The sequence below is a fragment of the Nanorana parkeri genome, unplaced genomic scaffold (genome assembly GCF_000935625.1).
Source record: "Nanorana parkeri isolate BGI_ZX_2015 unplaced genomic scaffold, ASM93562v1 scaffold16, whole genome shotgun sequence".
In the NCBI taxonomy this organism is placed as follows: Eukaryota; Metazoa; Chordata; class Amphibia; order Anura; family Dicroglossidae; genus Nanorana; species Nanorana parkeri.
In genome coordinates, this window is record NW_017306284.1 from 859,759 (window position 1) to 884,529 (window position 24,771).

General features: G+C 41.0%; 1 protein-coding gene across 5 annotated transcripts in view; it reads left to right on the top strand.

The window, feature by feature from the left end:
* VPS13B (vacuolar protein sorting 13 homolog B) overlaps positions 1-24,771 on the top strand; it is a 761,266-nt gene that overhangs the window by 394,339 nt on the left and 342,156 nt on the right. For all 5 annotated transcript variants that reach the window (XM_018559352.1, XM_018559343.1, XM_018559336.1 and 2 more), the window contains exon 24: positions 9,882-10,085. In XM_018559352.1, the coding sequence (XP_018414854.1) occupies positions 9,882-10,085 (204 nt within the window). The remainder of the gene's footprint in view (positions 1-9,881; positions 10,086-24,771) is intronic.

Below are 24,771 nucleotides of genomic sequence, written 5' to 3' on the forward strand. Positions count from 1 at the left end.
TGCACTGGTACTCGAAAAATATCTGTGCATCCCTAGTCTTGACTCTGGTGAGGTGGCGGCTTTTATGTTAGGCCTTTCATGTTATGACCCCACTGGGAAGTACAGTGGGAATGCAGTAGTGATTTTAGCTCTCTAGCTTTCGGGAGTGCTGTTCCAGAGGGATCTTGTGCCATGGGTGAAAAAATGTGCATACTAAACTTCGCAAGCACTGCCAAACAAGCCTTGCCTGTGGTGCTATCATCCTTATCCTTAATGTAGGGGGTCACTTACCTGGAAAAGTATGTATGCTTATTTCAGGTGAGTGACCTTCTTTGCATATAAAATATTTGCTATAATGTTGCAACTGATTTCTTGATTGGGAGAGAGTAACTCTTTGAATGTTTACAATTTAATTTACATGAATGCAGATTGTGCAAATTATGTAGTGATTGGCTGATAGCCCTTAAACAGGTTCTTCATCATTTTATGATTTGGAGTGTTCGTCTAAGTATATTCACAGATATCCCCTGATAGAAATGTGTTTTATTGTTCTGTGCATTGTGCACGTTCATAGCAATATATTTTTCTAGTATCATTGTAACATTCTGGCAAGCCGTTGTTGTGAGAATGTACACTGTGACTTCACAACTGGTCATCACACAAAGGTATTGAGTGTCTTACAATGTGTCTTGGGCCACTGTCAACTCCACTGCAGCTGGGTGACCTGCACAGCACTCTGCAGGCTTAGTGTGTCTCATTTATAGAAAAGATGTTTCATAAAATGTACCCCTGTGATTTGATGCAATTTAACATTCAAGGTAATAGCATATTTGGAAATATAATATGCAAGGAACACATTTCCCTGGAAAAGTATGCAGTTTGCAGCAGACCTTTAAATAGAGAAGAGATCAAAATGGTTTTGCTGATGTCTGACACTGAGTGGTGTATGTAGAAATGTATTAGGCATTCCATGTTGTCCACCTTAAAGGAGAACTATGAGATGAGTGATTTCCACTCACCTCATAGTTCTAGGCCGACCTGTGACAATGAGACTGTCACAAGAAGTGTTCAGTTTTTAAGTCTTGACTAGAGTTGTACAGATACCAAGTACAGTACTCGGTACAAGTACATGTACCGATACTTTTGAGCTCCAAGACTAGACTAGAGAAAAATTCAAAAATTAGGAGGCGGCTGTCATTTGTAAGGAGCATACGGGACTCCTGGGATTTGTACATCTCTGTTTTAATGTATGATTTTGTTTTTATAAATATAAATAAAGGGATGCACATATACCAGTTTTACGAGTACTGGTACTTGCCGAGTACTTTCAAGTACGAGTACTGATACATTTTTGTTTATTGTCATGTGATAGTTTTTCTAAAACAATACAGACTAATGATTTCAGGACAGTGGTAGAGTTCCACAGCCAGGTCCCAGCTGCAACCCTGGTAGTTCTCATGAAAATGCCAAGTATCTGCACTGGTACTCGAAAAATATCTGTGCATCCCTAGTCTTGACTCTGGTGAGGTGGCGGCTTTTATGTTAGGCCTTTCATGTTATGACCCCACTGGGAAGTACAGTGGGAATGCAGTAGTGATTTTAGCTCTCTAGCTTTCGGGAGTGCTGTTCCAGAGGGATCTTGTGCCATGGGTGAAAAAATGTGCATACTAAACTTCGCAAGCACTGCCAAACAAGCCTTGCCTGTGGTGCTATCATCCTTATCCTTAATGTAGGGGGTCACTTACCTGGAAAAGTATGTATGCTTATTTCAGGTGAGTGACCTTCTTTGCATATAAAATATTTGCTATAATGTTGCAACTGATTTCTTGATTGGGAGAGAGTAACTCTTTGAATGTTTACAATTTAATTTACATGAATGCAGATTGTGCAAATTATGTAGTGATTGGCTGATAGCCCTTAAACAGGTTCTTCATCATTTTATGATTTGGAGTGTTCGTCTAAGTATATTCACAGATATCCCCTGATAGAAATGTGTTTTATTGTTCTGTGCATTGTGCACGTTCATAGCAATATATTTTTCTAGTATCATTGTAACATTCTGGCAAGCCGTTGTTGTGAGAATGTACACTGTGACTTCACAACTGGTCATCACACAAAGGTATTGAGTGTCTTACAATGTGTCTTGGGCCACTGTCAACTCCACTGCAGCTGGGTGACCTGCACAGCACTCTGCAGGCTTAGTGTGTCTCATTTATAGAAAAGATGTTTCATAAAATGTACCCCTGTGATTTGATGCAATTTAACATTCAAGGTAATAGCATATTTGGAAATATAATATGCAAGGAACACATTTCCCTGGAAAAGTATGCAGTTTGCAGCAGACCTTTAAATAGAGAAGAGATCAAAATGGTTTTGCTGATGTCTGACACTGAGTGGTGTATGTAGAAATGTATTAGGCATTCCATGTTGTCCACCTTAAAGGAGAACTATGAGATGAGTGATTTCCACTCACCTCATAGTTCTAGGCCGACCTGTGACAATGAGACTGTCACAAGTCGGCTCAGTAGATCGGGAGGTGAGGGAACACATACCGGGTTCCCTCACCTCTCGATCCTGTCACGGCTCTCTGCCGTGATAGGGGGAGGGGCTGGATTCCCCTCTCCGATCTGCCAGCGCTGACTGGCGGAACGGACGGGGGAGGGGGCGGGTACAGCTGGCTCTGCCTCTAGATAGGCAGAGCGAGCTGTCACTCACGCAGCTGGGCGGATCCCGTCCTCTACGTCGGGATCCGCTCCAGGTGCGGCGTCTCAGTATACCGGGAGCTGTAGCTCGCGGTATACTGAGCTTAGGGTAACGGGAGGAGGCTAGTTTGTGTCCTCCCGTTACCCCAAGGAGAACTATGGGGAAAAACACTGACCCCATAGTTCTCCTTTAAAGAATACCTGTATGTATAAACCTGTGTAACTCCTTTAATATATCCATGGGTGCAATGTGTCTTTCCAATTCTAGCTTATACCAGGGTTAAAATTAAAGGAGGTCCAGTGAGTAAAATTGTTATCGAGCAGAGGTCCCGATTGTGGTTCAGGCAGGACAGTCAATCAGTCCGTGTCTGTACCACGGTCCAACATTTAGGCTGCATTCATACCAGCTGGACGACAATGCACAGCTTCTGGTGTGTTTTCCCAGGCACAGTGCTGTTGCACCGATCTCAGCACATTGCACTGTTACAATTCTCCAGCCTGGCACCCTCTGACATGGTCCTGGGCCCCTCAGTGGAGCGGGGGTGCAGCTGTACAGCTGCCCACATTACTTTTAGTTGATACGCTGGCCCTGCTTGATGTCATCAGTTGCTAGGATGCCAATGGTCCTAGCAACCAATGACTGAAGCAGAGGGGGGCCAGCACTGGAGGCCTTTATATCCATTGTCAGCCAGCCATAACCCAGTGCAGTTTGGCGATCATAGTCCGGACAGAACCGCCACTCAGTCCATCATTTACAGACCCCTGACCTATACCTTTGTTCTTTACCATTGTTGAGTGCTGTCTTTACAGGCCTAGGCCATTTTAAACCATGCATTGTTTACAGCCATGCTGTCTGTATACTTGATTAATTATGCGTCCCTAGTATTAGGAGTTATAAATAATATATTTTTGCCCAGTACTCATGTGAGTTTTACACAGTTGTATACAGGTTTATTTTAGACTAACCTCATGTGCCAAAAATGATTTTGTTTTACACAGTGTTGCTTTTAGATACCAGAGCATGGGGAGACACCCTGTTTAACCACTTGAAGAGCTGGGTGTTAACCCCCTTCCTGGCTAGGCAATTTTTCAGTATTCAGCACTGAGGTACTTTCACTGACATTCATTCCGTCATGCAACACTGTACGCTTAACTTTATTGCTTTATTGTTTTATTGCTTTATTGTTAGCAAGCCCCCTATGTAATAGCCAATTTATGTGACAGGTCCTCTTTATGGAGATATCAGGGGTCTTTAAGACCGCTAATGTCACCTAGGGATCCCCAAAGAAGCTGATGGAGCAGAGATCTGCTTCACCAGCTTCTCCCCGGCTTCTGCAGCCAGGAATGACAGCTGAATGTGGAAGTGATGTAATATACATCACTCCCTGCATTCAGAGTATGAGGAGGAGATCAGAGTGAGATTGTGTACTGATCAGAGTGAGATTGTGTACTGATCCTCCTCCGATCTCCTGTCACAGAGCTGCTGTTCTGGTCCTGGCCCTCACTGGGCATAGCAGAGCTCTGGACCAGCAGCGGCGGAGGGGCACATACCCACGCGCTCTATACCCACTGAAACACTTGTATTGCTTACATTAATACATTTTCCTGTGGGGGCGGGGAAGGACATTTTAAAATGCCCACCTGCATCTACAAGGCTCCTGTCCGGCCATTAATGTACGACCGCTGGACGGGAAGCGGTTAAGGTATGAAAGTGTTGCACCCATAATCACATACAGTGCTGGACTTAAAGGGATTCACTGCAAGTTGGTACTCTACAGGTAGGAATAGGATTTGACATGCAGTTCCTACATGTGTAAGACTCTATACAACGTCAACAGACTGCCCAAATGATAATCATCATTAGTTTTTTTACATATGGATAGCTACAAACAGAACAGCTGAAAGAAAATCATAATGATTTTAACATTCCCATTTATAAAAAAAACTAGAGGTGCACCAAAATATAATTTTCAGACCGAAACCGAAAATTTACAATTTGTCAAGCTGAAACCTAAACCGAAGATTATTTTTTTCATATCTTATTTGTATTTATTTATTTTAAGCTACTGTCGGGGGCTTCAGGGAAATATTAGTGGTCTAAACAGATCCCTGATATTTCTCTTTTGAAATAGAAAAAGAGATTGAGGACACAGCCCCTGTTATGAATGAACAGGAAGCCTTTATACTGAGTGCTTCTGTCCATTGACAAATTCTAGATATAGTTTAAGTTATTATGTCCACAACTATAAATGAACTGGAAGCGATGTAGATTGGGGACACAGTAAACAGTAAATTATTTACAGGCACTCAGCGCTTAGCTGAGCACTTGTACTCCGCTCTCCATCCTGACTCGCTGTCACAGGAGGCTGACGGGCGGTGCAGGGAGGAGAGCTCAGCCTCCTGTGGCACGGCTGACAGCTGACTCCTCCCCCGCACCACCGGTCTGATCTGTGACATCTGTAAATACTATGTCTCCTTCCCGCACCACTCCCCTGATCTGTCACAGGAAGGCGAGCAGGGCAGTGCGAGAGAGGAGAGCTCAGCGTCCTCTGACAGTGCTCTCCTCCCCGCCCTACTCAGCTCCTGACAGTTTCTCTCCTCTTCGCTGAAAGCTGCTCTGTGTCAGAGGGGACACAGAGCAGCGCCCAGCGGGGTGGAGAGAAACTAGGGATGCACCACATTTTAGGCCAAAACATTGTACTTTCTGCATTTTGCCCAAAGTATAATTTTTGCCCAAATTTTGGTGTAACCCTAATAAATAAACAGCAAATTCAAAAACTTCCTACAAATAGTGAGATTTTTGCTGTTGTTTTTGTCCAATTAAACATGGAATCAAGGTATAGTTACTGACACTGTTAGTTTTCTGACTTATGAAGTTGATTTTTCTACTTTGATTTTAAGCTCAATAATGGAGGGATTATTATGTTTTTAGTTAGTTTCTAATCTAACAAAGGCCCCATTCACACCTCTCTTTTAGAGTGCAACAATGCATGTGTCATAGAAACACATGTAAGCCAACGAGCCTGTTCACATCTATGTGCTGCTTTGCACTGTATTTTGAAAAATTAGGCATGTCAATTTTTCTGTGCATTTTCACTTTCTATGAGACCCATAGAAGTCTATGACAACACAATGCGCGTATGTTATGTTATACCACATTTTCATGTGTTACCAGTCCTTGGTAGCAAGCTCCACCCCTGGGTACCTGTCATGTGTGCGCACATTGCTCCAAGGAAGAAGACCACTGCAGAATCTCTGTATGACTCAGGAGCTGTCATCAGAGAGGTTCACAGCCTGATATCACCATTCCCACCGCCACTACAAGAACAGAAAGAGAATTGGAAGAATCTGGGAAAGCTTGGCAGATCAATTTATTCCACATTAGGCAACATAATCATCCTCAATCTGGAAGAAAAAAGTTTCAACCTGGCCTAAAAGTACTTTTGGGTTTCATCACAATGCCTGCTATTGAGCACTGCTGGGATTTATTTTTCATCTATAGATTAAGCCTTTTTTGTAAATTTGATGTGCTTCTTTACACATTGGCAGTACAATTAAAGCGATGTAACTTTATGCTGCTACCAACAATATTCCCCCTTTTTTTTTTTTTTACAGTAAGCCACCTCTTCCCTCTTCAACACACTAAAAAAAGCCACAGCACATTCTACAGGACTGGCCTGCCTTCCAGGGCTATCCACAGCAGAGCGAGTTTACTTACTGCAGCTAATAACAATTAAACTGGCACCAGCAAGTGTCAGAAGTACTGCCAAGCAGACAAAAAGCGAGACCTCACACTAATTTGGGAATTACTTTAATTGCTTAGCTATTTGTGGGAATTTGTGTAGCAGCATTCAAACAGTGTATTTCAAGGAGGTCCTGACATCAGATTTTAATAATGGACAGTAACCTGGGGTAGGGGCAGCAAACGTTGTGTACTTAGCACCTGCTAGTACTTCTATCTTGAAAATACTGTGTGTTTCTGTATAAGATTATATACAAGGCTCGTTCACACCTAAATACGTGTTAATGTGTTTTAGACAAACTGTGTTATGTGTTTTAATACTCCTTTTTTCAGTTGACATAAATGGAAATGCACCAATAATTTAGTCTGAAGAATTTACAAATCATTTAAAAAAAGTACTTTTAACAAGTTGATCTGTAGTCTTTTACTTTTATGTGATAAGTGTGACTATTATCTGCTTAGTGTATGTATATAAACTGTCCATTCTGCTCACAGTAAAGCTGGCCATACTGTACATTGAACATTTCCCTTGTTCAACCCACGGGCCTGAATAAGGAAAATGACTAGTGTACAGCCAGCTTAAGTAGTAAAATGCTTTTGCATAAAAGGCTCCATTTCCTAAGCTTTAACCCAAGTATAAAGAGCCTGATTTTATCCATGTGACTGTAATTTTCTCATTTGAAAATATCTTTCTTTTAAATAACTATAATTTTCCTGATGTGTTAGGTTTGTGAATTGAGTTACTAGACTTCCTTAGTGGAAATTCTGTTTTGTTCCACTCATGATGACCATGGTAGGTCAAATGGGAAACTGGGAAACAAGGTGTAGAGATCCCAGTGCAGAAGTTCCCTACAGATGAGAAACTAGTCAGCATCTATTAAAAACAAAATATTAATTTTGTGTAGAATGATCCCTTGAAGCAGATCTATGATGACTTCTCTGATCTTAACTACTTCTGCCACACTAAATATATTGATGGTAAAAAGACATGAAAATACCCTTCATTAGAAAATTATAGCTCCTTCCAGTGTCTAGGCATGGGTCACATAATTTCAGCTTAACGGTTTCAGGCAACCAAAACTGACAGGTTCTGTGTCTGATCCCTACCTTTGCTGAGATCCATGGCCAATCACAGAGAGATGGGTGATTTTTGATTTAGTTCATATTGGTGAAAGGACCTTCACCTTGATGATATAAGCAGGCTTTTGGATGACTTTTTAGATCTGGGCTTTGTTAAAATGCATTGCTTCTACTACTGTTGATACATAGCATGCAACTGCCTGGAGAATAGAATAGGGAGCAATAATTGTACTGACTGTGTTTAGGATCATTAGAGCTGCCTCTTAATTATGCCTTGCCAAGTTCATCTCTTGGCCAGCAGAAACACTGCATTTCACACATTCTTACTGTATGGCTACACTGTAAATCAAACAAGAAAGGCCCCTGTTGATAGATGCTTAGGATGCTAATTATATGGCTTTGAGCTATGCATAGACCATATGAAACAAATGCATAGAACATTCAAGCACCGTTTTATTTAAATTGTTTTGATTCTCACTGTTGACAGCTTTTATTGCACAGGAAAATCAAGAGAAATTAATTTACATCTGCTGGACATTGTGCTCTCTTTTTTCCCCAGCATCTGTTCAGCTCACGAAAGACCTCAGATGCCCACTTGTCTACACGGGCAATATAGTCAGCATCCAGCTGTGGTTAACTACTAGGCCTACTCCTCAGATTGTTGTTCTTAACTCTATTGTCAAATACAATGCCATATACATTTTGTGATTGATGCTTAATTAGAAAGTCTTGTGCAATATCTTCCAATGCAGTCAAATTATGTGCAAACAAATCCGTATGTGTTGTGAATATTGTAATGACAAATCCCACTGGTGCATGTAGCTTTCTCCAGCAGTCTTATTGGTAAAACCCAGGCTTGGCTTGACTTGTGTTTATATATTTACTTTCTGAAATCTCCCCATCTCCAGAAGCGACCATTCGCTATCACTACAGAATTGAAGTTCTTGCCAAAATGTTTTCTTTGTAAAGATTATCATTGCAGTCTGGTTCCCAGCAATCTTCCACATGCTCTTTCCCTATTACTGTTCATTCTGAATATAGGTTTCCACACTCCTCCCTGTCAGACTTTCACATCAAAGTAATGTAATAATTATAGCCAGTGTCTGTTTTTTAGATTTTATAGGTGGATTTCCTTATTCCTGTGCACAGTAATAACCCCTCTCCCCCAACCTATTGTGGACAGAATAGGGTACCTATTGGCTAAGGTCTCACTACATCAGATCTATTGCTAGAGTGCCATTAAATGAGAAAAGCTGCCATACCAGATTTCAACAGCCGGTGGTAGTGCAGGCAACATTTGCAAGTACAACTCCCCCTCTATATTTACAGGATTTTACCATTCCTAAAAGTAATACCTAAGGGAACAGCGTTTTTAACCTTAATGCATTCTCTGCATTAAAGTAAAAAAATGCTTTGGTACCTTTTAATGCCCCTCACCTCTAAAAACGTACCTTTCATTCGCTGCTGGGTTCAAAGTGGTCTGCACTGCTTCCCTGAAGTTCCAAGTTGTGGAGGAAGGATCCCGAGGGCTGTGAGGATAAGGCAGCGATAGGCTGCTGCAGCTGCCGGTCAAATTACTGTGAGAAGGCTGGAGCATGGGTGTGGCTTGCCAAGTACTGTGACTTTCAGTGGACGCACACAGCTTCGCTCGGGTGATGGCCGGGAGCATGCATGCACAGGTGTTTTCTTTGCAACCTGCTATGCTAGGAGACACCTGCAAACTGGAGGGGAGGGCTGCTGTCTGAGAGCTGAAGAAAATCAATGTAAATGGGGCAGTATATTTACAATTGTCAGAAATAGGTAATTTTCTACAAGCATAGAATCTAATAGTTTTATATAAGAAGTAGTGTGAATGAATTGCCAGCCTTCAGTCGGCAAGCTATATAACTGACAATGACATAACATTTTCCCTGTTAAGGGGATGTGAGGAGTAAGCTCTCTTTAGATGGTATTTACAGTATATGATCCCCTTTAAAGCTTCTGAATAGTTTGTGCTGGTGTGGAGAAGGGTTAGCACAGAACTGTTGAGTTTATCCTGTTGTCTGTGTCTCTCAAGGAGGTTCTACCACCGTGTTTCTGGTTCCATGGTCACTGAAATAGTAAGTGAGGGTAGACCACCTGCTAGAGATTAATGTTTCCCAAACTATGCAAAGCAGGCTTTGCCATTTTTAAAACATGTTTAAGGGTTCCAATTTCTGCAAAAGCCAGGTTTTCATTATTACTATCTTGCTTATATGAAGTCCTCCTAAGTCTATGAGCATCCAGTTTAACCAGGGGCCATGAATTGATATACAGGGAAGAAGCATAGTGTTTGGTTATTGCAGTTTGCAGTAGTTTGTTTGCTCTGTAATAACAGGAAACCTGTTTCTTATTTGTAGGTGGAGTTGTTGTACCAACTGACAGACACCATGAGCAAAGTATGCAAGAGGATTCAGAAGAGAGGAGTATTATACCAGTCGTCCATGTACTTTGACCCTTCATCGGGTGCTGCTCCTAGTTCTCCAATTAGAAGCAGCGTTGGCACCGCGCCTCCTGATACCAGCACATGCAGCCCATCTGCTGATATTGGGACCACTACTGAGGTAAGTGTTGGTGATAAAAGAGTGAGCTGTCAGTGCATAAAACATTGCAAACATCCTAATTCAGCAGTGTATATAACTGATCCATCACAACACATTTGTGTTCTGCTTTTCATTCTGCTCCACCTCCTGTGACCATGAGAAATTCTCCAGCAAATTATCCGAGAGATATCTGAAGAGCTGATCATATACAAACACAAAACAATATGCAGCTCCATGTACAGCTGGTGTTGTAGAAGAGGACACATCAGATTCCAAATCCCTTGTTTTTGTGGCGTATGTCAGGAAATTAATAGCCGGTCTATTACTTTATAAAATGTCAGAGCTGACAGCCAAAAAAAAAAAGCTGGAAGCAGAATTTAAAGGGAACAGTTTTTCCTCTACAGCAATCACCTGCATATGTGTTTAATTTCAGCTTTAACTATATGTGAAGAATAGGCTTCTTTTATAGCAAAACAGTTAAGATTAGCTTGGTAAACATGTTTAAAGAAGCCGCAGACTTCATTCACATGCGGCATGTTGCCCCATGCAGCGTGAAGGCCCGGTTATCTATGCGCCCAGAGCTTCTAGTTTTGACAGCTTCATACACACGGTGCAAGGTCTCGGATGCAGACATAATGGATGCTGCTCTGTACATCGTCTGTGTGCAGCTGTCCAAACTCGAAGCTGCGGGAAGCGGCTTGTGAGGGTGCACAGCTCATGTGTCTCCATAGAGTTACATGAGCTGCCTGTACACTTCTTCCTGCAGCTCAAGGCACATCAAAAACCCTTAAAGCTGTATGGAGCAACATACCCTGTGTGAATTGTGCCTTAAGCTCTGCCTATTAGATGGAATATGAATATTTGTGTGAGTCATCAGCTTTCTGAATAGCATTAATTACTAGTTTTGGTGCATTACGCCTGGTGGGCTTTGGAAATTAATACAATCAGGGACATTATTATTATTATTATTATGCAGGATTTATATAGCGCCAACAGTTTGCGCAGCGCTTTACAATATAGGGCAGACATTACAATTACAATACAATTCAAGACAAGATGGTAAAGAGGGCCCTGCCACTGAGGGCTTACAATCTAAAATTGACATTTTGTTTGTTCTAGTGTGGTAAGCTGACACATGAGGTTTGTTTTCTGTGCGAATCTCTGCGAAGTGGGCTTAATGTATCCTAAACTAATTTGCCAATTAGCAGTTTATTAGATTCAACTCTGCCTTGGAAATTGAGAGTAGGCCAATAAGAATTTAAAGTGCATGCAAAGCCACAACTTTGTTTTTTAGTTTTGGACAGAGTGAGGAGGTGCTAGAACCCTTTTAGATTATTATTGCCATCTGTGTCCCTGTTTGAGAGATTCACCTCTCTATTTTTCCTGCTCACCTTATCTCTAAAGAATGGACTTGCAGGCCTAATTTTCCAATGGAAACAAGCAAAGCTGAAACGTTCTCTGAACATGCACACGCATATTGGGAAAGAACATTGATTATATAATTTACAAAGTTAATTGACTTTCTGTAGTATAGTGTAAGGAGTTTTAGAAAAAGAGGGCTGGGTTTTTCTTTTTTTTAGAATTTGCATCACTTGACCATTGTCCAGGCAGCCGTTTTTATACAGCTGCATGTCATAACTATGTATCAATAATGACGTATGTTGCTACAGTAAAGAAGAAAAGTACAGTCAACTGTTTTCCCCTGATACAGAAATCTTCCACATGTGGTGTGATTCACCAGCCTGTGGTCTGGGATAGGGAAGGTTTTATGATTATGTGGACATGAATTCCTATATTAGCTGACTCTCCAGCACCTTTTTTCCGGAGTCACAGCCAGCAGCCCACATCAGTGAATTGCTTTCCTCTCTGTCTTTCAGAATATCAGGTGTGAAGTTGTTTCCAGCTGTGTTAGGCATACTTTACCACACCAGTCTTAGAATGTGTGATATCACATTAGTTGTAATAGAAGATGGCAGGCAGCTTTTACAATTGGGGTGTGGGGGTGATCATTTCCTCAGCTTCGGTTTGGAAAAACGATTGGAGCTCGTTTATAATTTTGTTGAGCCAGAGCAGTGTACTTTAGCCCATATCAGCCTCTAAATTTTTGCTTCCAATTTTCAATGCGACTGGTTGCCATAAGCAGTTTCTCTAACTTGCTTTCTGAAGTAGCTTAAATTGAATGTAAAGAGAACCTATCATGATAGATTTATAGGATCTGCTATTACTGACTTGTTTTGAAAGGTGCAAGCTACAAGGCTTTTATCCCTATCATACTTGTTTTACCACTTTGTGGGTAATTGTCCCAGAAAAAGCTTGAATGCATGATTTGTGTTAACACCTGTTAAGCACATGCTTGCTTGTTCCGGGTCATTGACTCTGAAAGTTCTGATTGAAGGATAAGATAAGAGCAGACCTTGAACCTTTCAAAACAGCTGTCAGCTATGACAGCTCCCATATTTTTCTGTTGACACTTTTCTTTTAATTATACACAAGCCACCACATCATAACTAGGTTGTGTAGTTTCAAATGAAGAAAAAAAGATTAGGCACAGTCCAGTAAAAACAACTTTCCTTACTTCCAAATCAGCAAGGTGTGTAGCCTATTTGTCTTTAATAAACTAACCCCATTGTCCTATCCTCCCTTTCTTCTTCAATTAGAGGTTCTTGAGGCTGTAACAGGCCTAGAAGTTTACTTGTTGGTTGCTTGGATTTGTATTGACCAACCTGGAGAAGGTGTCAAATCATGTAATGTGCATATAAGTGAGCATTGGTTGTGTAGTTATGTTGTCCATGCTAAATATACAATGTATTATAATTAGGATATATATCCTATTGTAAGCATGGTTATGTAATGGTTACATCTTCTGTGGTTGTCCATTCTAAGATTAAAGCAAACTATCCACTTCCCAGTTTAAACGGCCTGAACTTATTATAAAAAAGCAAAGGTTGAAAATGCTTATATACCATTGTTCATACCATTCAATGTTCCTACACACACACACCCCACGTGTCAGTTTGGCCTTTATATTGATGCCCAAAGTTTGCCCCAAACAAATTTTTCAGAGCATTTTCAGATCCCAGATCTATAAAAGCAACTTACCTTATGTATTCCTGAAATCATCAGGCAATGTTTTTCAATTTAGAAACTTTACCTGTAATCTGCCTTTATACAGTTGCTGCAACACACCAGCTGAAAGTTTAGATGACGCGTCTTAAATTAAGTAATAAGTCTTAAAGTAGCACTCTAAGGGTTGGCATCATCACCAGTAGTGATGAACCTGGGCTTGGCAGGAAACCAGTTCACCTGTGTTTCACCACACCCTTTTCAAACTGTGACTGCCACCCCCCAACCCAATCTGTTGCAGCGACACATTCAGCTCTGTATCAAATGGGTGGGAAATGCCCCCACCACAACTGCTGCCACTGATTTGCCTTCAAGGTGGAAGTGGCAGGCACAGTTTTGAAGGGGGCTTAGGCGAACTCGGTTCGAACCAAGCCCAAACAATAGTGTAGCGATACGCACTGTTATTCTATACAGCAGAATTTGTAAACAAAAAGTTTGAAAACGGATGCTGTCCTCCTTATCCTATGCAATGGTACAATACAGCAAGGTTGGCCTGATCACAAGAGTGGCCTGATTTCATTGTGCTAGACTGGAGCATTACTTGGTACCTGCTGTACAGCCTGAGCACTCCAACCAGCAAATGCACTGGTAATGATATTGCAGTAGTTATAATGTCAGAAAGTCCCCGTCAATTTAACTGCAGTTAATTTCCTTGTAATCCCCTGCAGCCACATTTCAATGAGCTCCACACATGTGTTATGGGAGGCTGTGCTTTTTGAAGTATGGTGCTATGCAATTTCCTATTTCCCTCTTCTTGATATATCTTTTACCAGTCATATTCAAACTTCTAAGACAGGGTTATTTAGAGGCTGTGAGATGCTCCGTAGTTATCTGGTGTCCAATATGTGAGAGTGGATAAGCGACCTACATTGGTTGGGATTGGTAATATCTCTTCTTAAATACTCGATAAAGAAAAGGGGTTTCCAGATCACGACATTACCCTCTAAAAGGAGTGTGGCAGTACTACAACTGCGCCTGGATAGAAAACTAAAACCCTTAGTTGAGGCTGTGTCCCCTGCATGTAATTCAGGGTTCAATTTCTAGCTTTGAATGCAATGTCTGCTTTGGTAGGAAAACTATGCAGCACCTTGTAGAGATATTCTCTAGCACAGGAATAAATCAAAGCAAGTCTAATTTGTTAATGGAGCACATCCAGTCAGGTGCAGTGTGTTAGCACAGGTATGGAAGCCCTGGCTTTCCTGTATGGAGGCCGTTTTCACATGCCTCTCCTCTACTGCTGGAGAGCACAGTGGAGCACAAACATTTCCTGCCCAGGGCTGCTTAATTTGGCTGTGGTCTCGCTGTAAGCTGGCAGGGAACCGAGCAAAGGGTGGGGAAAAGTGTTTGGGAAATTGCTTTTGGCAATTGAAAAATGAGCTGGTGCAATTTAATACAACACCATGAGACTAGAAAGCAAATGTAAAAACAATCGTTTTTCTAAGCACAGCGAACACATTTTTACCAGATTGTCAATAAGAAACCCACATGTTTGTTCCCGGGCAGTGGAAAATTGATGTTACATACTAGATTAGAAACATTTTTCTTTCAATATATCTGGATAAATATATTTCAGTGTTCTTTGTTTGATTGCAATAAACGCGAAGACTATTATTTCTACCCAGTGGAATATTCCAATCTGTCAATCCTAGCAAATTAAAAACCTGAATAAACACACAGTAAGATGCATGCTAATATAGGACTGAGGTATTGTATGAAAACTGGAGGAAAGAGTTATTGCTGACCACATCAACCAATCATCTGTTGGCTTTCTGCACTAGACAACTGACAAGTAGCCACTGCTTGTTAATGGTAACACTTCTAATTTCTTTTTCCCACTTCACTACATAATTCGTCTCAAGCTGTCTACCTTCCATGCTTATTTAAAGGAGATCTATGAGGTGAGTGATTTCCACTAACTCATAGTTAAAGCCGACATGTGACAAAGAAACTGTCGCAGGTCGGCTCTATCGATCGGGAAGTGAGCAGAAACATGCACTGATCTGCATTTGTGGTTGCATACTTCTCAGTTCTATGCCACTTTAAATTAACATTAAACTCAGGAGTTAAATCTTAAAAATGCATTCAAGTTCCTTAACTATTAGTAAAAATGTATCTTATTTGTGTATCACTCAGCTGTAGATCCTCAAATCATCTCTGAATTGGTGCTGACACTGTCCTTCCTTCTGGAGGGTGGCTACTTTTGTTCCCCATGGTCCCTGTGTGTGTTGTAATGTAGTCACCACTCCAAGCTCACTACTGTGATGCACTACAATCTCACGTTTAGTTTACTAATTTGTATTGAGATTGTAGTCCATCACGGGAGCGAGCTTGGATCGGTGGCTAATTTACAACACACGCAGGGTGCATGGGGAACAAAAGTAGCCCCGCTCCAGAAGGAAGGACAGTGTCAGCACCAATTCAGAGATGATTTGAGGATCTACAGCTGGGTGATGCACAAATAAGATTTTGTTAATAGGTTAAGGTACTTGAATGTATTTTTAAGGTTTAACTCCTGAGTTTAGTGTTACTTTAATTTAGAAATGTTCACCCAACATATTAATTACTGCATTTTTTTTTATGGTTAATGTTTTCTTAAAACATGATGGCAGGAATATTGAAAGCTGCTTTGGAAAATCCCTTAACTTTTCCCTGCCATTTTTTTTTCTTGGTGTAAATTTAATACAAGTCCGACTGCAGCTAACATTTACAGCCGAACAATACAATGTACCATTTACGTTTGACTACCTGGGATTCTTATGATAGTTTGCTTTTATTGCAATTAATGTTTAATGAGTAAAGCAGCAGTGCTTATATTAGATTATAATTGCAAACTAATCCCACATAAATTGTGTTATATTTCATCGCTCTAAAGTAGGTTTTATAGCAGCACAGAGTATAATATGAGAACATTGATCTGGTGTATTGTTGTAGCTGCTTCCAGTATCAGGACGGCAAGCTCCAGATCTTTCAGTTTGTTATATTGCACATGATTTATCTCGGTTGCCTTCTTAATGGCAAACTGCAACAACTGAAATTTAACATAATTCTAAATTGTGTAAAAGGACTTAGTAAAGGGCTGTAAATAAAATATAATTACATTTACATTTTGCATTAGCAGAGCATTGCCTAGGACAGGGATTACCACATGTAATTATTGTCGCTCCAGCATACTGCTTAAAGTCGACCTATAACTAAAATTGAAATTTCACATGAATAGATCACAATTCAACAATTACAAAGCACACAAAAAATGCTGCTCCTGAGCTCCCTCATTTGACCTGAAGCAAGTGCAACCTAGATCACATAGTCTCAAGCTTCTAGTAGCATTTTGGGTGTTTTCGTTTATTAGGAAATGCAGTGTATGTTTTCATTTAGATATCTGGTAGGCGTTTGGTGAGGTAAGAGGATCAGCATATTTTAGGTATTAGGACTTAAAAAAGGTTTAATAATTTTTTTTTTGTTCCTAACACACATTAATAGGATTTTTCATTACCATGAACTCTATCACATGTACCTTCAAACAGAAATTTAACAGATTTTAAGGTTTTTAAGGGTATATATAGAGCAACATACACCAGACTGCCTACCAAGGTTCTGTCTAATCTGGGATTATGGAATCTCTTATCTGGATCCACATAAAACTTGCTACGTGTGATTGTTACATTTTTTAAGACTGTGTGTACCCAAAAATCTTTTATGTTCTTATGTTTAACATGTTAGCCGTTTTAAAAGTAAATTGTTATATTTTTAAACATGTGGTTTTATTAATATAATACCTGGTGATCTCGTAGGGTTACCACTCAGCTGGTGTTTTACCAGCCAGGCCGCTAAATCGATGGAGAATCTGAGGCCAGTTAAAAAAGATAAAAAAATAACTGGCAATAATAACTGGCAATAACCCTAACCCTAAGTGGCAAGACTTTGCTGAAAAGTTCCCAGCTAATCAAGATCGCCATAGTGACATCATGCATGGGACTGACACACAGAGGGGTCTATTTATAAACTATTCAAAGGGCCAGTCACTCTGCAAATATCTGTTAGTGTTCTCTATGTGCAGACATATGCCAACACAAATTTGCTTTAGTTTCTTTACAAAGGAATGTAATATTATTATTATTATTACATAGTATTTATATAGCACCAACAGTTTGCGCAGCGCTTTACAATGTAAGGAAGACATTACAATTACAATACAATTCAAGACAGGATGGTAAGGAGGGCCCTGCCCCTGAGGGCTTACAATCTGAAAGAGGAGGGGGAAATGATACATGAGGAGGTAGCTGTGTGGGGATGAATTGTTTGAGAATGTGATGGTTCAGTGGTTAGGTTGAGGTGGGATAGGCTTCCCTGAAGAGAAGAGTCTTCAGTGAACGCCTAAAGACAGTCAGGGTGGGAGATAGACGGACAGGTTGGGGTAAAGAGTTCCAGAGGATGGGAGAGACTCTAGAGAAGTCCTGGAGGAGTGAAAGATTGAAAATGTGAGTAAGAGAGTGTAGGATAGAGTATGAGGGTGACCGAAGTAGTTTTGAGGGAACAGGGTCCAGGGGGCAAGTGAGGTGGGTGTCAGAGAGGAGGTTTGTAACTTCCTCTGTGGTAACAGGGTCAAAAGAGGAAAGTAACAAGTCCCCCCTTCCCCAAGTGGCTCCATCGTGTAACGAAGGGAAGAGGGGGAGGAGTCTGATGACATCACGGGCGTCACCGGACTCCTCCCCCCTCCCCTTCGTTAGCCGTCACGGACATCGACGTGACCGGACTCCTCCCCCCTTCCCTTCGTTAGCCGACAGCCACTTGGGGAAGGGGGGAGGAGTCCGGTGACGTCGATGTCCGTGACGTCACCGGATCTGCGACAGAACTCCCGGAAGACCCAGAAGCCGGCGGAGAGGTGGGTACCGATCAAAATAATTTTGATTGATCAAAAAAATTTACGATTAATCAAGGGATTAATCGTTAATTTCCGCAGCCCTACTTATTACATAAAAGCATTAAAAAATTAATTCCACTTGTAAAGAAAAAAAATTCACCAGGGATGCACCGATACAGTTTTTTTGGTGTCGAGTATGAGTACCGATATTTATCAGGAAGCCGGGCGGCATGTCATTATCCACCGCTCGACTTCTTGATTGACTGGGAAGCTGACTCCATTCTGTATGGGGGCTGTATTGGCTGAGAAGCAGGCTCCACAGCCAATCGGCATCGAGGCCGGCCAAACAGATCTGACAATATGGTGACACGACCCCCACCCTGCAGGCACCTCATTCCCCTAACATAGATCCTTAGTAGCATTCATTAATGTACCAGTCCCTCGGCCAGCTGGGCAGACACCGCTCTCCAAGCTCTCAGGGATCTGCCTTTGTCTCCTGTGTATACAGCACCCACGTGATCGGCCCTCAGCCTGCTACTGCGCATGCGCAGACTGCCCAGCGTGCTCATTCAGAAATCCAGTGCATGCGCAGTAGCAAGCTGAGGGCCAAAACGGCAGAATGAATGCTGCTAAGGATCTATGTGAGGGGAATGAGGTACCTGTAGGGTGGGGGTCGTGTCACCATATTAGATTTGTTTGCCCGGCTCGACACTGGCTGGGAAGCCGCCTTTTCGGCCAATTAGCATGGAGCCGGCCAAATCGCATGGAACCAGCTTCCCGCCTCCATGTTTACTCGCAGCACTGCCGGTCAGAGGAAATCTCCCTCTGACCGGAAGTTCCAGTGTCGGGAAAGGTATTGGAGCATTTGGACGACTAAGAGTACTCGCCCAAATACTCGGTATCGGCACCAATATCGATGATAGTATCGGTATTGGTGCATCTTTAATTTTCACACAGAGCAAACAGCTATTCCTCCATGGATACCAAAGATGGGGGACTATTCTCCACACTGACGCCAACAAAAAGGGCACTATTCCGCCCTTGGAACAAATTATGGGGGACTATACTCCTCATTGACACCAACAATAAGGGTACTTTTTCTCCCACTGATACAAACAATGTGCGGTATTTCTTTCACTAACAGTGGGGTATTTTTTCTCCTCCCTCTGATAAAAACCACTGACATTAACAATGGGGTAATAGGTGCTAGGTTATATTTGCTCCCACTTACTACCAACACTGGGAATTTTCTTACTTCTGCTGACTGCCTAACCTGGGCCATTGTTTACCCCATTGACCACTGATGCCAGGGCATTTTTTACTCCCACTTACTACAGTCTGCTCAAAAGCCCCCCTCTAAGGTCTGAAGGACAGACTGTATATATATATATATATACACACAGTATATACTATATTATATATACATTATTATTGTATAACTGAAGGATATGGATCATTTAAGATACTAATATGCCACTTTTAATGGTTTTTTTTAAAATCTGCCTTGCATGTGTTTGAGACAACTTCTAAACCCCCAACAGTAGAACAAAGTGTTTGGTTCTAATAATTCTTCATCTTCCCCCTAAAATGCTCTGCTTACATCATATTAATAGATGGAGATATATATCACCATTTCCCCTCTGACCTCTCAAAATGTTAAACAGATACTACATAAATCATTAATGCGATTTCTACTGTAAACCTGCAATGCATTAGGAAGGGGTTATTTGTATAAAATTGCAGAGACAATCAGCTCTCATCTTCCTTTGTCTCACAGTTCCCCGAAGACACAGCGTTACAGCATAATGGGTGAGGCATCAATGAACAGTGATCCCACCCTCCTCTTCATCCATTGGCATCACTAATACTGAACAGATGAGCTGTGTAGCTTGAAATAATTTAAATGGTCATCCCTTTATATTAATATGCCTTATTTCTCTTCAGTAAGCCACTACACGTCTGTGGGGATTGCTGGCCAAAAATAAGATATATTTTCCTCTTTGACATTTTTCATACTGGGAGAGTGGGTTTCATAGCAGAGAGAGATGGGGTAATATAAGCCTTTCAGTACATTCTTTAATTTCTTTCCATAAGCAAGTAATCCATTTTAGTCAAACCCAACATCAGAAAGCAACCTACTGCCAGGGGCGGACTAAAATTAGGAGCATGTCAAGTAAGTTGTTTAGGATTTCCTTGAAGTGTGTGTGTGGTGGTGGTGGCCCTAAAGTTACTTTATTATTTCAGGTATGCTTTAAAGTGAACTATAGGTGAATAAAACAATAACATTTATAATGCAATCTGCATTAACACAACAGCTTTTGTTTTTCTTTGTGCCCTTCTGTTTTATTACGTACTAGTCCTGCCAGTAGACCTGTTGTTTTTACACTCCCTTTAACAACACTATTTGCTCTGGAGTGATATCACACAGAAGCTGTGCCCAAAATAGGCAAGCAGAGAAAAAAAGGAGTAGTCATAAGTATTGCCTGCAGGTTCCCTCATTTTTTCCTAATTACAGCCGTACTAAGCTTCATTCCACAGTGTGTCTCCGTGTGGAGGTGGCAAGCTTGATAGAAGAGCTGGGCCTTGCTTCCCCATCTCATAGTTGCCCCTCTGGTGACTGTGGTCTAAAGACTGATGGAGGAGCAGTGGCAGAAGAGGCAGAGATCCAAAGAATCAATAAAGCAGTAGCAGGGTGATCTTCGCACTTCAGGTCCCCTGACACAGTCATCTCTCCAGCAAAGACAGTGCAGCAGCACAATAGTGACATCCACTCCAAATCTCCTGACACTAGCAGCCAGAGACAGCAGTGCCTTAGAATTCACACTGCAGATATACACCTTTGAAATCAGGGCACACTGGAGCTTAAGCACAGGAAGTTCACTGCTATTTTATAGGAGAAAATTCTTGCAAAATGTACAATTTACATTTTAAGGGTACTGCTTTTGGCACAATTAACATTTTAGATGTTCCCTATAAGATAGCATATCTTCACTCTTTAAGTTCAGGTTCACTTTAAGTAAGCAACAAACCAAATAAAGCCATGTCTTAGTAACACTAGCTGCAGTTTTCATTTTGGAAAAAAAGTTTAAACTTTTTGAATGAAAGTTGACTGTTGTGAGCACCACCAGTAGTTTTATAGCATTTATCCCAACCCCTGTAACTGTAACATCTGCTGAACAGCTTGGTCTGCATGTGAATGTGGAGAAAAATATAAATGCATGTGACATTAAAAAAAAAGTATACTAAATACCATCATGAATGGTATTAACCACACACAGTTACCAGAATGCAATATGTTTCACTCTAGTGGTGCTTCAAGTTATTGCAAACAGGTTACCTGAAAGTTTGACACTATTTTCATATTGATTTCTTGTTTGTGTTCCATCTTTTTAAGATTGTACATACAATGGTACGCTATACTAGTTTCCAAAATGAAACTAATCCCTTGTTGCATAGTAAATATTTTATATACAGTACAACATTTCTGCTGTAAACAGAAAGGTGTCAGTCAAACCTAATCTTATATTTTTCTTCTGTCCACTCAGCTCTGTTCCCACTTTCGGTTCAAAGGCACCAATAAAAACATTAAAGCAGTCGTCTTGTATGATCACTGTGTGCACAATAAACTTCTCTGTGTTCATTTTCACCTCTGCTTAGTTCTTAAACGTCTTCTGTTTTATGTCTCTTCTACAATTAGAAATATGTAGAAAATTCAGGGAGGGGAACAAAGCACATAATTATAATGTGTGCTCTCTGGGGTGAACACGACTCCCCCTCATAACCCTACATTGGTGGCTTTATATCACTGAGAAATTATTTTCATTGCACTAGGCAATTTTAATTTTTATGGTCAAAAGTGTTTTTAAATGAAAGTTTTTAGGGTTTTTTTTTAGTTGCATTTACCTTCTGTATGGTATATTACCAATGTTGCGACCCTTTTATGTAAGAGTTTGCAATAATTGTTGCATAGGTTTTTTATTCATCGCCAGGTGCAGGCTTCATCTGCTATCACTACATAGTGAGCCACTAACCTGGAACAAAAATTAAACCAGTGACATCTGAAAAGTCTGAATTCTTGTTCTGAATGCTTGTTTCAGGTCTGCATCTCTCCAGATAGCCAGCATCATGATAAAAGGCCTGGAACTTGCATGTTTTAAAAATAATTTTTTGTTCTCGCATTGCATTTCTAACAGTTCTAAATGTTTATTTTGAAGTGTAGCCTGGGCCAGGCTATGAACATTCAAGTATTTAAAAATTCCTAACAAGCTGTAAAACATGATCTTACTGACATTTACAGCTGCAGGCACCGTGGAGCAACTGCACTTCCCATTCATTTTAAAAGGCTAACACATAGCGATGAAACCAAAACTGGATCTATACCTATCTTCTTAACACAGCCTGCCACAATGCATGGTCATTGTGGTGCACTGCAGTGTGTTCCATTGGCAGCTACTGCATTCTGGGTTGGGGTGGTATTCTAATGGATAGCACTGCAATATTCTGGCGAGAGTGCTGTGTGTAGCGATAATGTGCGTTATCACAGTGAATAGAGTTGAAGGGAACCCTAAAGCTGTTGCCATATATGACAGCTATACAGTTAGGATCCCAGTCCGTATTGTGAACAGCTATATAATAAAGGGGGTACTTGGATATGTCAAAGGTCATCGCTTTGGTACATGAGGAATTAAGGTTGAGAAGACACTGCTTTAGATCATATAGTATGCAATAGCGTACAATAGCAGATGGCTATATTTTAGAGATCTGGTCATTTAAAACGAATAGTGGTTAACATTAGTACTAGCTGATATATTCCCAGAGGGCCATGTGGCAAAATGCCTTTAGCTTCCAAGTGATTGCCATTACTTTACTGAGCATTATCAAATCTATCTGTACTCACAAGCATGCTATTTCACCACAATGGTTCTGCCAATTTACACAGCATTTAAAGTGTTATGTAAACCCTAACAATTAACTTCTTTAATTTGCCCTTTTGGTCCTTCTGTTAAATGTACCAATACAAATGTTTTGTTATAGCTATTTGAAAGTGAAACGGGGGAGATGTTCTTCTATTTGCTTTACTCCTAACATTTCCTATCCCAGGGTGATGAGCTCCGTTATGGATACAGTTATGTGAGTGAGTGTTGTCATCCAAGGACAGAAAGTGTCTTAGTGGCAGGATTCACCAGGTGAAAATAAAAGCCTGAAAAAAGAAAATGAATGCGGCCACCACATCTAAGGTCTGGAAAGCTGTGGGGTAACAAAGCCTTTTGCAGTTTCATGGGCGGACACAATTTTGAACTCCAGGATTTGGAATCAACCGTTGCAGTGGGGACTGCACTGCAAGGGTTGACTGCTAATTTTTGCCTAGGGTAAAAAAAAAAGTTATACTCGCCTAATCCTGCAAGCCGGACAGCTCTTAGACCGGTCCCTAGAGCGTCTCCCCCCCTCTGCTGCGGTCTAGGATTCTTTGAGGCATCATGTCCAATACATTGTATAGAGCGTGAGGACGCCAAGGGACATACTAGAGATGCAAGAGATGCAGAGGAGGAGACAGGCTAGAGGGAGCACTGCTGGCTCCAAGGATTGGGTGAGTATAACTTTTTTTGGTCCCTAGGCAAAAATGAGCAGGTAACCCTTGCAGTTAATAAAATGTTTGCCCGGGGGTTCAACTTTAACAAGTTTGTTATCTATTTACTCGGTGTAGCCTCATCTTTTATATAGGTTTGATAAATATCAAATTGTGTAACATGAAAAAATTGCCACTGCCAACATTTTTTCCCCATGGTATCTTTTTTTTAAAGACATATATAACTTTAGGGGCTTTACATACATTTTTTGCCTAAAATGTGCATTTTACCGTGTGTGACAAATGCAAAAACTATTATGACAGCGAAAGGGTATTCCCCACCCCCCGAGACCATCCCAGCTGTTTTTTGTGCCTTGTTATATACATACCTTTTAGAGTGGGGTCACTTGACATGATGGGCCTTTTCCTTTTTAGATCTTCTCCAGTGGTGAGCAATTTTAAGATGCAGAGAGTGGAGCTGACATGATGGTATATGTTCTATTGAAACCGTTGTGTAAGGCGCTGTGGTGACGCCCTGCGCTCATAGCATGCACTCTTCCATATGGTCCATGATGCCCTCCACTCATGTCCTGTGGCTTTCAAGCTGGAAGACTGAGGGTATCTAGTGGGGGAAATTATCTACTGCGGGTAACCGTATCAGACAAAGGATGAGTATTGCAACCAGAGCTGGTTTTTAGTTTTGTTTTTTTTTCTACAGACACTCCATTTTTTTTTAATATATAAAAATTTTCCCCAAAATGGGCCTTTTATTATTAGTCTTGGCTAGTGTTGTTGCAATTTATTGTGATTTTTTTGTCATTAACTTGCTTGAGATTAAGACTAAAGGACATTCTTTGCAGCACCTAATTTCAGTGTTTGTGTGGCCAGTAAGCCGTGGGATCCATCCGCAATCACCCGCCCTGTCTCTCTACACACGTATTTTTCTGAGTTACTTTTAAAGCCTTGAACATTGTCAAACAAAAATAAGTTTCCCCAGGCTGTATTTATGAATTTTTGAACTTTGTATGTTTTGCATACAAGTCATCTTCTATTCGAAGGGCTGCAAGGCCGACTGATTATTTTTCAAAGTCGTCTTTAAAGTGGAGTGAACTTTTAAATGAATTTTTTTTCCTCTCTTTCTTAAAGGGAAAAGGGGG